The 15,922-nt window shown below is 43.2% G+C and overlaps 1 protein-coding gene across 1 annotated transcript in view; it reads right to left on the reverse strand.

The window, feature by feature from the left end:
* LOC125439912 (huntingtin-like) overlaps window positions 1-15,922 on the reverse strand; it is a 94,699-nt gene that overhangs the window by 41,087 nt on the left and 37,690 nt on the right. The window contains exons 15-26 of the mRNA XM_048509256.1: window positions 13,755-13,866; window positions 13,147-13,287; window positions 12,263-12,421; window positions 12,074-12,171; window positions 10,767-10,906; window positions 10,555-10,618; window positions 9,674-9,774; window positions 8,392-8,538; window positions 7,239-7,359; window positions 6,988-7,064; window positions 3,468-3,619; window positions 1,660-1,862 (exon numbers count right to left, since the gene is read on the reverse strand). Of these exons, the coding sequence (XP_048365213.1) occupies window positions 1,660-1,862; window positions 3,468-3,619; window positions 6,988-7,064; window positions 7,239-7,359; window positions 8,392-8,538; window positions 9,674-9,774; window positions 10,555-10,618; window positions 10,767-10,906; window positions 12,074-12,171; window positions 12,263-12,421; window positions 13,147-13,287; window positions 13,755-13,866 (1,515 nt within the window). The remainder of the gene's footprint in view (window positions 1-1,659; window positions 1,863-3,467; window positions 3,620-6,987; window positions 7,065-7,238; window positions 7,360-8,391; window positions 8,539-9,673; window positions 9,775-10,554; window positions 10,619-10,766; window positions 10,907-12,073; window positions 12,172-12,262; window positions 12,422-13,146; window positions 13,288-13,754; window positions 13,867-15,922) is intronic.

A 15,922-nucleotide genomic window follows, 5' to 3' on the forward strand; every position in this document is an offset into this window, starting at 1 on the left:
TTTTACTGGAAATTACATCTGCACAACACATAAGACAGTGGTTCTCAACCTTCCTAATGCCGCAACCCTTTTAATACATTTCCTCATGTTGTGGTGACCCCCAACCCTAACATGTATCCATTTTACAGATGGAGAACACTGAAGCAGAGAGTCTTAGGCTGTGAAAGGGTCGTTCGATCCCCAAAGGGGTCCCGACCCCCAGGTTGAGAACCACTGACATAAGAAGTGATGCTTGTATATTTCCTATTGCATCTCTCCATCTATGGGCTGGGCTGTCTTTCACTGCATGTCAAGGCAACAGCAGCACTAACACAGTTCTGATGCCGCAGAGATTGCCTCTAGACTGCCGTCAATGAGCTGAGATGTCCTGTGTGACTACCCTTGGACTGTGGCTATTCTCTACACACTTCTTCTGGCTATCAGCCTGCTACACCAAGCCAAGAGCTCCAAGATGCAGGCAGCTAACAATGCTTCACAACTTGATCAGCACCAAACAGAGCTTGGGGAGGGGGACAAGGCTGACATGCCACTCAACTTGATCTCTGGACAGACTTGAGCCTATCATTGAGCATCTTGAGCGAAATTAAATGTTGGATGTCAGGAGTCTGAAAACTTCTCCAAACAATGGAGAAGTCCAGTTTGAGTTATTGCTTCTCAGTTACACTATGCTGGGTCACAGGAACTTGGACTGGGGCCATAGATAAAAATGCACCAGTTTCAAAAAGCAATAACTCAGACTTGACTCACAGAAGTAGACAGTGACACACAAGCCACGTGGACATGAGGCAAGTGCAAATAACTGTTGTGGGGCCCACAGATAATGTGATTTACAAACACCGGTATGGTGTATCATCAGCAATGCCCTTCTGCTCTCTGCAAAGCACAAACTGGCCCGTCTGTACACACAATAATGCATCAACATGAAGCTGACATTAAAAACTGCAACACTCAGAGACCATTGCAAAGTCAGTTTTCCTGCAAAAATGCTTCGAAGGAAGAATTAAGTGTGAAAGTCTGCACTGGAATTCAACCAGATGTTTCATACTATCTCCCCCGCTCCCCTACCTGCAAGACTGAACAGAGACTTCAGGCTAGATCATAGCTCAGGATGCCCGCTATGCCTACTGCACACTAAAAAATTTCACTCTCACCAAGAACAGCAAGGATTCTACAGTGAACGGAGATCACACAGAGATGTAATGCTAAAGCTAACCAACTATGCTAACCACAAAAGATAGAGAGAAGCAGAAAACATATATGCAGCTCCTCTTGCCTTGGCTGGGCTTGGAAAGAAATGGGGCAAGTCTCATAAGAAACATAAGGAGCGAGCCTGCTGGATTAGACCAGAGTCCACTAGTCCAGCACTCTGCTCCTTGCAGTGGCCCACCAGATGCCTTTGGCAGCTCACATGCTAAGGATGTGCTCTCATGCTCTCTGGAGTCAATGTGGGATGTCCACAAAGCCCTTTAGACACAGCAGCAAACTACACCTATGGGACTGCATATGAGAAATCTGGGTGAATACACAGCTATTGCAGAGACAGTTCCAACAGGTTGGTGGCTGGAAGTTAACACAAGTTAAGGAGAACTGCAGCAGCTAAAGAACAGTGAGGACTAAATACAATTATTCAGAGATGATACAAAAGAGATAGTGTTGTACCTTTACGGCTGGGCCAGGTGCGATGTCATCCATCACATGAGCACAAATATTAATGATCTTCAGCAAGTGAGAAAAAATCTGCTCCACCAAAACAACCAGAGTCCGATCAGCCAGAGCTGGCCAAGGCTCCTCCTGCTTAGCAGCACCAGCACTGCTGTCCTCTTCAGTGGTCCAGGCGGTTTTCAGAGATTTTGAAGAACTAGCTGAAATCACAACAAGCCGGCTTTTAGAAGCTAGATACATTGGATGGAATACTGGCCAAGCACTACAAGTCAAATGGAAACGGTAACACACATGACAAGACACATCTCTAAATGGTTCAAAGTTTCTTCTTTCTTAGAAATGCAAAAATACATGTACAGTTTCATTTCAAGAACAAAGCCCTGCAGGTGCAGAAGGGCCACACAAACACAGGAAATACCAACAAATATGGGTATAGTCCTCTCCAACCAAGTCGGATCCGATGACCCTCTTCCATCTCAATTCTTCCTCCAAAAGAAAAGGTCCATCACAGGAAAGCAGTCACTGCATTCAACTTGGTGAGGGAATCACAGGATGCAACACAAAGTCATGCTACTGCTGAACTATTTCTACAGACAGATCCTCATATTTCCTGTTTCAGCAATAAGAGTTTGTGATCTACAGCCTCCTTCAGCCAGCATTAAAACAAACCCATGACATGAGACAGCTACAGAAAGAACAGAAATCTGCCCTCAGATTTTAATGACCCTAGCATACTATATGGAAAGATAAACCTATTCTGCACGGGTGTAGGACATTATATAACCTGGGGGGGGGGAGATACTTTGCACAGGTTACGCCCCCCAAATGAGTCTATCCTTTATTTCCCTCAACCCGGGCTTTTAAAAAATTGCTAAACAAGCAATCCTTTTGAAAAATCCTGGGTTGGAGCTGCTCCTGAGCAAACAGCCAAGCAGGAAGCGCTTTATTTCGCTCCCTTCCATGGTCAGGGAGAAACTGGCCATTGCAGGGAGGTCTCCTTTTCTTTTCTTTTGTGTGTTGCACACTGGCAGCTACACAGGTGCAGCCAATCAAATTGTGGGACAATCAGCATGGCTGCGGGGGTTCATTTCTGCATGCCTGCATGTGGCAGGTAATTAAAAAACAGAAGCAACCCAGATTGTTTCTGTGGCCTCCAATTGCTGCTTCCACAGAACACATGTAAACAGGTGCTGCTATAAACAGGAAAACGGGTTCCTTTATGACGACTGCAACCTGTTACACATTTGCTGTGTGGAAGGGGCCAAAACTAGATGGCATAACCTATGTATTTTCAAGTCCAACATGAAGAACTGTTGTATCGTCTGTTCACTGAATAGCTGCAGTTTCAACTGCTAATACTTCAGTAGTATATTATGAACTGTCACATTTAAAGCCATTTGCTGAAACCAGGTTTTGACGGGATGCTGCACAAGACAAAACTTCCATTAACTGGTGTCCTCGTGATTTTTTTCCACTCCATTTACCAAAAACAGTGCAGTTATTCAACCCAACACTCAGTCCAAAAGGTGAAAACGGCATTCACATTTCCATTCAATAGAAGAACAATCACAATGCACTCCCCATACAAAGCCGCAATTGAAATCATATTTAAAACTAGATTTACCAATCAGGGTAGTAAACTAACAAAAAGCATCACAGACTTCAGTTTAGTTTGCCTGGCTACCTTCAAAGAATGATGGGGGGTATATGAACCAGGCGATGAACTAAGAGACAATGAAACAGGGCAGACAAAACTCCAGCAGACAAGGAAAAAAACTGATAATCATGATTCATTTTTCTCCCACCTGCAAGCAAGTTTCCCACTAATATCAAAGCATCTTGATGGGCAGAGAGATCTAGTGGGAACCACGCAGATGAAAGGAGGGAAAGAACCAAACCAGCCATTCCAACAGCGCAGCTCCTTTGATGTTCCTCTGGAGAACCTGCTGTTGAGAAGCTGAAAGTTGAATGAAGAGTGGTGAGGTTCCACAAGCAGTACCAGGTGCGAGTCAGCAGCCTAAACATTAAGGAGCGGCACAGTCCAAATAACAGTCCTCCTCATTTAATATTCAGCGGGAAGAAGAAACAACTGCTACCATTTGAGCAGACATGTCCCTGTTAGCATTATATAGTCTTGATAATTCAAGACAAAACCTGAAGTGTTGTGATAACACTGGACTGGCATTAAAAACAGCCCTACAGCAACAGAAACCTTCATGCAGCAGCACCCCTGTAACATCTTTTGCAGGGATGGCATTAAGCATGTGAACTACCACTCAGGTCAGATCAAAATCGAGCTGTTCTCATCAGCCCCTACTGGCTTAGCATACATTTTAACTGTGACGCTACCCACAGACTCTCTACTAGGACTCTTTTACCATTTATGGTGTATCTGTAATAAAGCTGAAAAGCTTTGAATACAAATATACTTAACAATTCACAATATTTTAAAAGTTAATATATAAACGAAACCAGAGGCTATTGGAATTTAAATTTGTTTATATTTGGCATAGCCTTCCCTTTCCGTTTGTAATATGTTTTAATGTACTTTTTGTGAACTTTTCCTGTTTGCCTACATCCCTCAGTCCCCTTGAAACAAGCTACCATCCAAATGGCTGCAAGCCTACAAGTGGAGGGCAGCCAACTAGCAGTGTTGCTCTGCAATCTCTCTTGGGAGGTTTCTGAACAGCAACTACAGCAAAATATCCTGCAGGGATTGGAGGAACCCCATGGCCATGGTAGCCAAAGCTACGTTTTAAGTAGACAGACAGTGGCTGACTTGCCCCCTGCAGTCTCCAGCTGTGAGAAGGAAGATGAATTAAGGAAAAAACCCTCTGAGGATATACAAAAAATAATGTTGCTTTCTGATTGCGTCTCCAAAGCCCTCACCGCATGTGGGCTGCAAAGGAGAAGAGCCCGACTAGGCAATGGGAACTAACTGAAGCAAAGTGGTGTAGCTGCCTTTGCTGTGTCAACAATACAAAGAACTCTCACTATTTTTCAAACTTCAGGCACAGCCCATCTAATAGTGAAAGGAGCCTCATCCACCTCTTTAGGTAAGACTTTGCTATCTACAACTGAACAGCAAGGCCACACATTTATATCTGTTGGAAAACAGGCAAAACAAACAAACAAACCACCAACTCCCGGCATTAACTATAATGTATGTATCCCATCACAATTGTATGTTTTTGAAGTAATATTATATAAGGGAAATAAGCTTATTACAGTTGGTTAACTAATAACCTCAAACCTAATGAAAATTGTTATCATTAGAATATATTTGGCCCCGATGTCCCTGGCTTGCAGCCTGGGGGTCCGCCTGGACTCTTCATTATCAATGGAGGCCCAGGTGGCTCACGTTACCCGGGTTGTATTTTTTTCATCTTCGCCAGGAATGGCGGCTGGCTCCCTATCTCTCCCAGTCCGACCTGGCCACTGTGATCCATGCGACGGTCACCTCGAAGTTGGATTACTGTAACTCGCTCTACGCAGACCTTCCCTTGAGACTGATCCGGAAGCTGAAGCTGGTCCAGAATGCGGCGGCCCGGCTGTTGACAGGTGGTGATTATCTAGATCATATCACCCCTGTGCTATGCCGCCTGCACTGGCTCCCAGTGGAGTTCCGGATCGTTTTCAAGGTGTTGGTATTGACCTTTAAGGCCTTACGGCGGCATGGGGCCCCTAATACCTACAGGACCGCATCACCTTACTTATGTCCCCACATAGGTACGCTCGCGGTCAATAGCGAGCAGAACTTTGCACAGTGATCAATGGCCCTCGCGATGATCACGGCTGAAAGCCTCGACCGGGCCAGGAGCCTTTACGGCTCTGGCCCCTGCCTGAGTGGAATGCCCTACCACCAGCTGTCAGTCCCTCTTGGGACCTTAGTGAATTCCGCCAGGGGGAGCCTGTAAAGGCGGAGCTATTCCACCAGAGCTTTTGGAGGGGCTGGCAGCGGTTCCTATTGCCCCGCACAGAGCGGGCTTCAAGCTGCCTTTTCCATCCTGGTAGGGCCCTGATTCCATCCTGGGCCCTGCCTCTCCTCCCCTTTCTCTTTTGGCCTTTAGACCGGGCGCCTGTGTGTGTGTTTTTACACAACCTTGTTGTTTAATCTGTATTTATTGTTTTAATTGCTGCTGAATTTTAATGAGTTAGATTTTATGTTATATTGATTTACTGTTCTGGAAACAGTCATGTTGTGAGCCGCCTCAAGCCCTTAGGGGATGAGGCGGCCTATAAATTTAATAAATAAATAAATAAAAAAACTGGTTAAAATTAATATTAAATTAATTAAATTAAAATTATGAAAGAATATTTCCTATGAAAGTTGAAACTATTTTTTACTCATTACAAAGTTTTGAAATGTGGTAAGACATGTACTTTAACACAAGAAGCAGCGTTGGATTTATATCCCCTCTTTTTCTCCTATAGGAGACTCAAAGGGACTTACGAACTCCTTACCCTTCCCCCCTCACAACAAACACCCTGTGAGGTAGGTGGGGCTTAGAGAGCTCAGAAGAACAGTGACTAGCCCAAGGTAACCCAGCTGGCATTGGAGTGTACAGGCTAATCTGAATTCCCCAGATAAACCTCCACTGCTCGGGCGGCAGAGTGGGGAATCAAACCCGGTTCCTCCAGATTAGAATACAGCTGCTCTTAACCACTATGCCACAGCTACTTCATCAGCTGACTCAGGGATTTAAGAAATGGAACATAGTGAACAAGAACAGAGATTCTGTGAACAGACCTCTCTCACCTGCAGCACAGAAAACTGATGGAAGGGTCTGCTGCCCCATCTGTACCACACAGAAAAAGGAGGGAACAGCGTGTGGGACAGGAACAGAATGACTCTGGTTGTTTTGAACTTAAAAAAAAACCTCTCTGCAGCAGGCCTGAAGGTGTGCAGTACCTATGTGTGACTGCACAGGTACCATGACGATGAACTCAATTTTAATTATCTGACCCACTCCCTCTACTAGACTTTTATCTAGTAGGTTGTTTGGGGTTGTGTGTGTGTGTGTATTTATTTTGCATGAGATAAGAGTTTCACAAAAGCCTCTATATAAAATATAAACATACATTCAGGAGCTCACAATTTTTCCCTTTAGGTCTTAGACCCTTCTTTGTTATTACTTATCCTCTTCCATGGTATTAAAGTGTCAGTCCTTAATAGGAAAACTTTGCATTCTAATGTAAACATTTCATTCTCAGTAAGGATTAATGGCAAACAAATCAGAGCAGAATATCTGATACTTGAAGGAGCATTCCCTGTTTTTGTAAATATGAACTCTAGAAGTTTGTATACTGGAGGAAGAAGCATACCTGCAATGCCAACCTGCATTCCAGGTACAAACTGGAAACGATGTGGACAGGAGACACAAAGCTTCACAGCAGCCAAACTGGAAAACCCAAGAAAACAGCAGGTCAGTCTCAATAATAGACGGGGACAAGGAACAAGCAGAGTTCAATGTTGCCCTTTCACCATACCACAGCAGTCTATCACCCTTCATTATCTATCATGTTACAAGAAGAACTTCAGCTACTGAAGACATTAGTACATTTGATAAACTCACTGTAAGAGATCTTGTGGATGAGGTCGTCAAAGCATGGGAAACTGCTGAAATAACCCTGGAAAGATTGTTCTCCATTGTAACATCTGTTGGGTTTTGTAGTATGTTATATCCTCTGTAAGTTCTGAAATAAAATTAATGTATAAATCCATTTCTTGCTACTAAAGCTGAACACCACTTTGTGTAATGCAGAAAAGCAAACATGTAATTCAACTATTTATTCGCTGTTTTTATTTTAAGCTACCTTGTAGATCTAGACCATAATGCAGGTTAAGAAATATTCAAACCATTAATTCTGGGAAAATCTGGTTCTCCAACTTGTGTAATGTTACTTGTGTAATGTCACAAATATACTGCAGAAGAAAATTTGATCCATATCCCCACCCAGTACCCCTGGAAAACAAGTTACTGTTAGATGATATAAACTCCCATACCAGTTTAAAGAAAAACAAGTTTTGTCAGTTGCCACCCCAAAGAACGGCAATGAACCCTCTCTGCATCACTTACATTAAAACAGTTTATTTTTATTTTTCTTTCTTTTACCATAACAACTTCCTAAATAAATTCCAGGCAGAGTATAACAATTGAAGCTGAATCAAAAATTAACTAACATCTAAAAGCAATTGCCTGATTTGGCAATCTAGACGTATCTCCTACTTTATCTGCTGCTTTCCTCCCATTTTATGGCTTTTGTTTCAATTAAAAATTATTCCATGCACCAATTCAAGATACTACTACATTTTAATTCATTGAGATTAGAAACAATCAGCAAAACTTAATGAAAACAAGACTGTCCTCTGCCTCAGGTTCTGCTTACAGAAAATAATTATCTGCAGCTGTACTTTGGGGACAAGGTTTACTCTTGTTCCATTGACAATGGTGTCAAAGAAGTTGTGCACCAGCTTTTCTGTGGGTTCTGCCAACTAGGTGATGGTTTTCCACAGATTGAGTTATCTGTACAGAGTGAACCCAGTGGTGGGAAGATGCCAGCTATATAAGAAGCTTCTTTTCACCATGTAGGATCAAGGAAGGGAAGGTCCTGAGTTAAAAGCCATTCTTGCTGTTCACAGTGAAACATTTTCCAGAAAGTGGTGGAGTTTGTTATTAGGGAGTTTACTCAAAAGTTTTCTTTGAAATCCAGGAGCCATGGTTCTACCTGGTGATGGTGCTTACAGCAATGTGAGAAGCAGGCGGGGTTTCGTGCATCAGTAATTTCAAATAGACACTGCTTTGGTCCCTTGCCACTGCCACCACAGGGTCTGCTTGACCTTGGTCGCAACAATAGAACAGTTGAGGGATAAGCCTGAAATAAAACAGAATGACATAGGCAACATATCCAGCATCTTCTGAAAGTGAAGACAGCATCTCAAAGTTCAGATAATATGAAGCTTCACACATGCCCAACTCAATCTCTTGATCAACACTGACCTTCCCAGACTTGATACTCTTGCGTACAGGAAGCCTGGCAGCCAGGCACAGATCACCTCCATACACATGGCTGCATGTTGCCAGAGCAAGAATGACACAGTAGTTTGCATGTCTGTATGAATGAATCAATCACTGACCCTAGTGGAACTTAACATGCTGCACAGCTCAAGTTAATTCGAAATGCTTTATTCAGGCTGCACAGCTCAAGTTAGTTCAAAATATCTAAACCACATTCCTGAGAAACACAAAATACTTTTTCTAACAGCCAGATGAGACAGAAGCACCCATGAGTTAGCCTCCCCATCTAGAAGCCACCCCCATCTCTGGAACAGCCTGACACTTCCCCTGCTCCACCCCTGAACTTCTTCTGGAGACATCCCCAGTCAGCTCTAGTGCAAATGATGGCTCCTTAAAAGACCAGTCCATGACAGTGGTCAGAGTTCACACTTGAGGCTGCTGTTCTCTCACCCTCTGACAGACAGCAAACACTTGGAATCATTCAGCCCGTCTATCTACTTCTAGCTGTGGTTCACATGCCACACATTTGTCTCCCAAATGACAAGAGGCTCTTGGTGCTTTTTAGAAAGGACTAAACACTGCACTTGGGCAGCATGAAAGGGATTGGGGCAGGAACACAGGTGAGATTGAGGACCCCAAAGGCCCATTTTCAATACCTCTCAACATTGGAAAAGAGGAACACAAACATTTCAAATGTTTACCAGCAGAGCATCGTCACTGATACGACATCTCATTTCAACTTCTAATTCATGAACAGCAGCATCTTTCCATATAGTCACAGAAGGCCTCCCACAGAAGTTAAATATACTTTAGCACCAAGGTGACCGATACTGAGAATTCCCTCTATGACACAATAGTCAGAAGCCTTAGCCTTTTTCACTTCAAGTTCACCCCCCTTTCATTTTTGATCCTATTATGCCTAAAATACACCACCATTTAATTTAGTCTTAGCAATATTAAGAAAGCCCAGAATTCTTTAATTGAATAAATACCTTATTAAAGAAGCGGCAGCAACATGCCGCACTCTGGGGTCCTCATCGCCAAGAAGAGAAATGACGACGTTATTGAGCACACGATCCTGAAGTTTTAAGAGCTATAGGAACAGAACGAAGACGGCAAACTCAATTTATTACTGTACATTTGGCAACTACTTCTTATTACAAGGTCCACATCAGCACACACAACATATGGTGACATTACTCAACACTATATACATTAAAATAAACAGCCATGATCAAAGTTCTTAACTCAGACTTCCAACAGAATGACAGAATGAAAAAGCACTTCCCTCCAGATGTACTTCAAGAAAAAATCCAGCAGGTGACCTTGGAAATTAAACAGTTAACTGTGTTGGGAATCCTTAAAACCATGAAATGGTCACCTCCAGACTAGACTACTGCAAATCATTCTATGAAGGGCTGCCCTTGAGGCTTCCTCAGAAACTCCAGCTGTCCAGCTACGCTCGACCAAAAATCCTCTAGCCCCCCTCTATCAGGTGAGACCAGGGCCCTGTGAGGGTTGGGGAAGTTTCGCAGCACCTGTAAGATGGAGCTGCTCTGCCAGGCTTATAGTTTGAAGACAGTATCTGATCTTGTGGGCTTCCTTCTTCCCACTGCTTCTCCCTCCTCTCCTTTTCCTGGTTCTCCTTCCTTTTTCCTTCCCTGGCTGTGTTCCCAACACCAGTGGGAATGGTGGCTTTAAGGGGTATGGCTTTAATGTAACTATCATCCCTTACTGGAAATCATAGACACTGGGAGACAGTGTTGCATAATGCTGTATGCTACCCTGGAGAGGGGAGGCCTATAAATCAAGATAAATTAATTAAATGCCCAACAATCCAAAAAGCAAAGCCACAAGCAAATCCATTACTCACCCCTGTATAATGATGAGCCCCTCTGTGCAAGCGGCTGGCTCTACCTTCGAGAAAACTGATTAACCTTGACAGATATAATGGGAAAAGACCATATTATAAGTTAGCTATCACGCAAAACCCTACGTGAAAAAGTTCACATTCCAAGGTAACCTTTTAAACAAAGAAACCCCACTTTCTTATGGGGAAGGAAATCTCAAAATATCAGCACTCACCGAAAATCAATTTCAGCCAAAGTTTCCAGCAGTTCAGTCCTCACCAGCCAATAGGAACTATTTCTTAATGTAAGGAGTTCGACTATTAATTGTAAACCTAAAGCACTATAGCTGCTACTGCACAAACTCATGATGCAATGCTAAATAGAAATAAAAGATTTTAATTACTTTTAAATTCAAAGAATTAAGTCCTGCAACTACATTTAATAATGTCGACTCAAGGAAAGCCTGCTGACTGTCTTGCAGCATGTTTTAATCTAAAGATTTTACTTATCTTTAAGTATCCATAATAAAATACAACAGCAATGCCCAAGCAGTACAAGTTTAGAAAAAAATTACAATGCCCATTTTACCTTCCTAATCAACATAAGCAAATCGTGAAATGAAATTATTCATCATTGTTGACTAATTTCTTGTCATTATAATAAACACATATATACACAATTGAAAAGATACCAAAACCCTATTTTAACCCCCGCCCCAATGTTAAGCATATCAAATTAGCAAATCCTCTCGACTATATTTTATGTTGGGGGAGAAAAACAGTATCTCAGTTTCTGTGAAGCAATCATAAGTGTCTTCTTTTCCCAAATACATTTATCATAATTACATAGGAAAGTCTTATTTTTTAGTAAATTATCTTATACATTAACAATTATTGCTGTCAGAATTTTTTTCTTGAGAATGCATACAATGTGACCAATACAAAAGATGCTTCTTCTACTATTTGAGAACCACAAATACAGCTCTGAACAGTCACTCTGCTGAGAGGGCATCATTTGAAATCTCACAATAGTAAAAACAGAACATTAAGTATAAAATAGTGAAAATATAAGCAAAGCAAACAAACAAAACATATTCCAAAACCATGCTTGTAGACTGTGTGGCTTCAGGTTTACTCACGTTGTTTCATTGCAGCTAGACAATAAACCTACAACATCCAACTCTAAGGCAACCAATCTGTCATCCACGTGCCAAATATTTAACTAATAGGTTTACGACACACCGAACATAGATTATTTAATGGGAACTCCTGTAAGGAAAATTAGTCATACCAAATTGTTCTCAGAGATTTCCAAAAATTTTCTATCAGTCATCTCTGAGTTCTATGTGACATGTGGAGAATTCAAGTGAAGAAAAGAGATGGTCACTTGGTGCTGGGCTGCTTGGGGCAGACGGTAGCAGAGAAATTGTCAGCCACAGCTGGCCACCTCATGATGTTGGTCAAGCTCCCTCCCTATCTGCCTCCAGTCAGGTCCAGAAGAACCAGGCTTCACATATTCTGTTTAAGAAAAGTTGCTGCTTACCCTTACAGCTGTGCAAGTCAACTTGCACGTAACAGAAGATGCATCCTGCAGAGTTCTTTGTAGCAAGGGTATACAGTCTACTAGGGAGAAACTGTTCCCTATCAATGAAAAAAAAATCAAAATTAGGAAACAAATGAAGGCATGATGATACCCCAGACTCTAATCTCAACAAACGAGCTCCAGTATTACCAGTTGAAGTGGCGATGCTTGCTAGCCAGTTCTCCACATCAAAGCGAGATTTCGTGAGAATGGAACAAACAATCGTTCCACATAAAATGGCAGTTGCTCCTCTGATCTGAGGATCTCCATGATCAATATAATTCACAATATCAGACACATACTGCTCTTCTAGAAAAAAACCAGAAAAGATACAAAAAAATCCCGTCAATTTGTATATTGCCTTTCTGCTTCATCTACCCAAGGTTGTTAACAATCCACATACCCATTAAAAAAATGATACGAACAAAATACAGAAAAATGACAAAATACAGAAAAATGTGCAAAAGCAGACTTCTCCAGGTTCCTCCCACTGTAACAACCATTGCTCTCTTCAGATTGTGAGAAGGCCTCCTGGAATAAGAAGCGTCTCTAGCCTGCCTAGGAGGCCTGAAGAGATGGTGACAGCATTAGCTCCTAGGGGAAGAAGCGTGCTCACTAGCTTGGGGGCAACTGCACCATACAGGAGACTCCTGCTGACTTTGTGATTCTCTTGAGTAGTGATTCTCTCACACCACCAACGATTGCTACTCTGTTATGAGAGGCAACAAAGAAGTCTCTGTACCTTGCCATTACTAGCAGCAGGATGTCACAAGAGAACAAAGAGGATGCAAAGATGGTCCTTTTAAGCCCAACAGGAACTCAAGGGTTGCTCTTAGCAGGGAAAGACCTACTGTTGGATGCTGGGGCAGGGTAATTTTTGTTCTTGGAGTCTGGTGGCAGCAGCAGAGCTAACAGAGCTCTGGTACTTATGAGTAGCACAGCCTGTACTCAGAGAGGACGAGATCTGTAGTAATTCTGGAAGATGCCAACAACAACAAAAACATCATGGAGTAGTAATATAAATCTCCACCCACCACACTCTTCTTCCCTAGCTTCGAGAGGCGTCTTATACAGCTTGCTGAAGAAGGCTTCAGGGTGGAGAGCGACAGCGGCTCCCACGCAGCTCACCGCTAAGGCTTTGACGCTGACCCGGACGTCCTTGTCAGGCACCCGCACTGCGTGAAAAGCCAAATGCGAATGTGACACGAGGCGCGCCATTTTGTTAACGTCATGCAAACAGGTGATGATGCATCAGGCAGCATTTAAAAATATGTGTTATATTATGAAAGTTAATAGAAGTACAAGACAGTAATCCTAAAATTCTTCACAACCCCCCCCCCCCCCGCCCCCCGGGTGCATTAAATATGATTACCTACTGAAAATGCAGATTCTGCCATGGAGTCCAAACACCATTACCACACCCACCCACTCACCCCATCCCTCAATATGAATCCATAGAGCATTCCTCCCAATCCAAGATAACTAAAATCTGACCCAAATCCTTGCTGTGATGGGACAATATTATTTAAATAGTCATTTAAATGATCAACCTCATGAACTGATCAGATGCCAGGGAGGTTGAATACAATTGACCTGAAATAATTTTTGTTTTTACTACTATGTGCCCTTTTCTTCAACTTACCACCTTTCTCTCCCGTAAGCAGAAAAGAGGCTGAGAGGAGGCGCACACAGTGGACTAGAGGAGCAGCATTTTCATCAGTATAATGACCTATATCACCTTTTATTCTGGAGAGCTATTTTTAAAAGAAAATTATATTTGTTATGAAGTTAAACAGGCTAATAAACTATTATTAGAAGAATACAATCATAATTTAAAAAGTCGTAATTTTAAAAATGCTCACCATAACTTAAAAGACAGCCCAAAGGCAGGACGATGCCTGCTAAAAGCCAACCTTCTTTAATGCACAGAGCCAGCAGGCCTGCGGGTAGCTTGGACATCTGAGGCTCTTGTGCCTGGCCTGACAAGGTGGGGCCATTTTGCACGCATGCACGCACGCACGCACCCATGTGACCTACAATGGTGGTGCCGGGGACTCTGTAACTAGGGCTTATTTTTGGAGTAGGGCTTATATTTCAAGCATCCTCCAACAATACTGAAAAATCATGCTAGGGTTTATTTTCGGGGCAACATAGTAAGTGGGGGGGGGGGCAGAAAACATAGAGTGTGCACCCGGTGCAGTATGGCCCAGCTATGCCTCTGATTCTCCCTTTATAACTTTTGTGAAACAGCTTGGAAATGTAAGGAATTCCATAGAAGCAGAAATAAAAGGCTTTTTGGTGTAAAAGACCGTTTATTCAGACATCCTAGAAAGCTCTGCGTGCTGTGCTTGGCAGGAATAAAGTCTCCGCGCCAGAAGCACAGGTTATAACTCTGTCCATCCCATTTCCCCCCCCCCCCCCGGTTTCTCATGGGAACGGAGTTCTCATCTCTCTCGAAGAGATAAGGCCTCCACCAGAGTCTCCGCCGCAGATGCTGGCCCATCGCCCGGGTTATGGAAATTCCAGTCAAAGGCCAAGTGACTTGTTCTGAACATGTACCATTGAATCCAGCACACTCTGCCTCCCTTAAGGAAAAACTACTCCCCCCCAGGTTTGTGCGGAAAGGTCGCGGTGGAGAGAAGCAGGAAATGAGGGCGAGAAGCGTCAATATTTTCTGAATAGACCCATTTAGTGGTGCAAAATAGCCAGAGGAATGTATCCCACCCAAAAGGGAGACCCAAAATATTGCAAAGCGTTTGCGATTAAAACGCGAGTCCAGGATGAAAGCGTCAATTTCGTAATGCTTGTGGCCATCAATTATAGTCGGCGGAGTTCTCTCTCGGCAGTCGTGCGAACATCGGAAGCGGGAGCCTCCTTGGGCAAAACTGGAATGAAAGACAGGATGGATATTACTTAGAGAATTAGGCAAGTCTAATCGGGCAGTGACATCATTAATCACTGAAATGAAATCTTAAAAGGTCCCACGAATCTTTTGCCTAGCTTTGAAAATTTATATGCGTCTACAAGTTGCTTGTTGAACAAATACTTCACCGGCCCACACGTAAAAAAATTGATTGCTTGTCCGCTTGAAGTTTTGCAGAATCTTTAGCCTGCTGTAAAGGCGGTCTGGACCGTTTTCCACCCCTCTCGTCCAGAGATAGAATCCACTGTTGGAACTCTGGAGGATTCAAGCCTTCTGCAGGTAGTTGAAACAGCGGAAGGAAGGAGCGACCAGACCTTACAATTTCGAAGGGGTTTTTTTTTGTACTGCTATGAACCGCATTATTGTAGGCGTATTCTGCAAGCAGAGTGCTTCGCACCAGTTGTCTTGGTGATAGTTGGTGTAACAAAGCGTAAATATTATTTCCAGGGTTCTGTTAGTTCTCTCCGACTCACCGTCACTTTGAAGCGTGGTAGGGGGAAGCAATTGCCGGGGCGGCCCCTAACAAGCCCAGGAAAGCTTTCCAGAACTTTGCCAAAATGAATTAGGGGCCAGCGGTCCGGAGACCTACACCTTAGCGAAGGCGGAGTGGAAGCGATAAATATGCTGAATGAACAGACGCGCTAGCTTAGGAGCGGAGGGGATGGAAGCACATGGGATGAAATGGGCTTGCTTGGAAGAGCCGTCCACCCACCACTTACAAGACCGTGTTGCCTTGACTTTCTGGCAAATCCCGTAATGCAAAATCCGTAAGATGGCTTCCCAGGGGCGGAAGGCCACCGGGAGAAATTCAACAGACCATAGGGTTTTCCCGGAACGCAGTTGGCTTCCGCTTTAAACAGAACATCCTTTGATATATGTCTCAATGT

Source organism: Sphaerodactylus townsendi, linkage group LG10 (assembly GCF_021028975.2).
Source record: "Sphaerodactylus townsendi isolate TG3544 linkage group LG10, MPM_Stown_v2.3, whole genome shotgun sequence".
Classification (NCBI taxonomy): domain Eukaryota; kingdom Metazoa; phylum Chordata; class Lepidosauria; order Squamata; family Sphaerodactylidae; genus Sphaerodactylus; species Sphaerodactylus townsendi.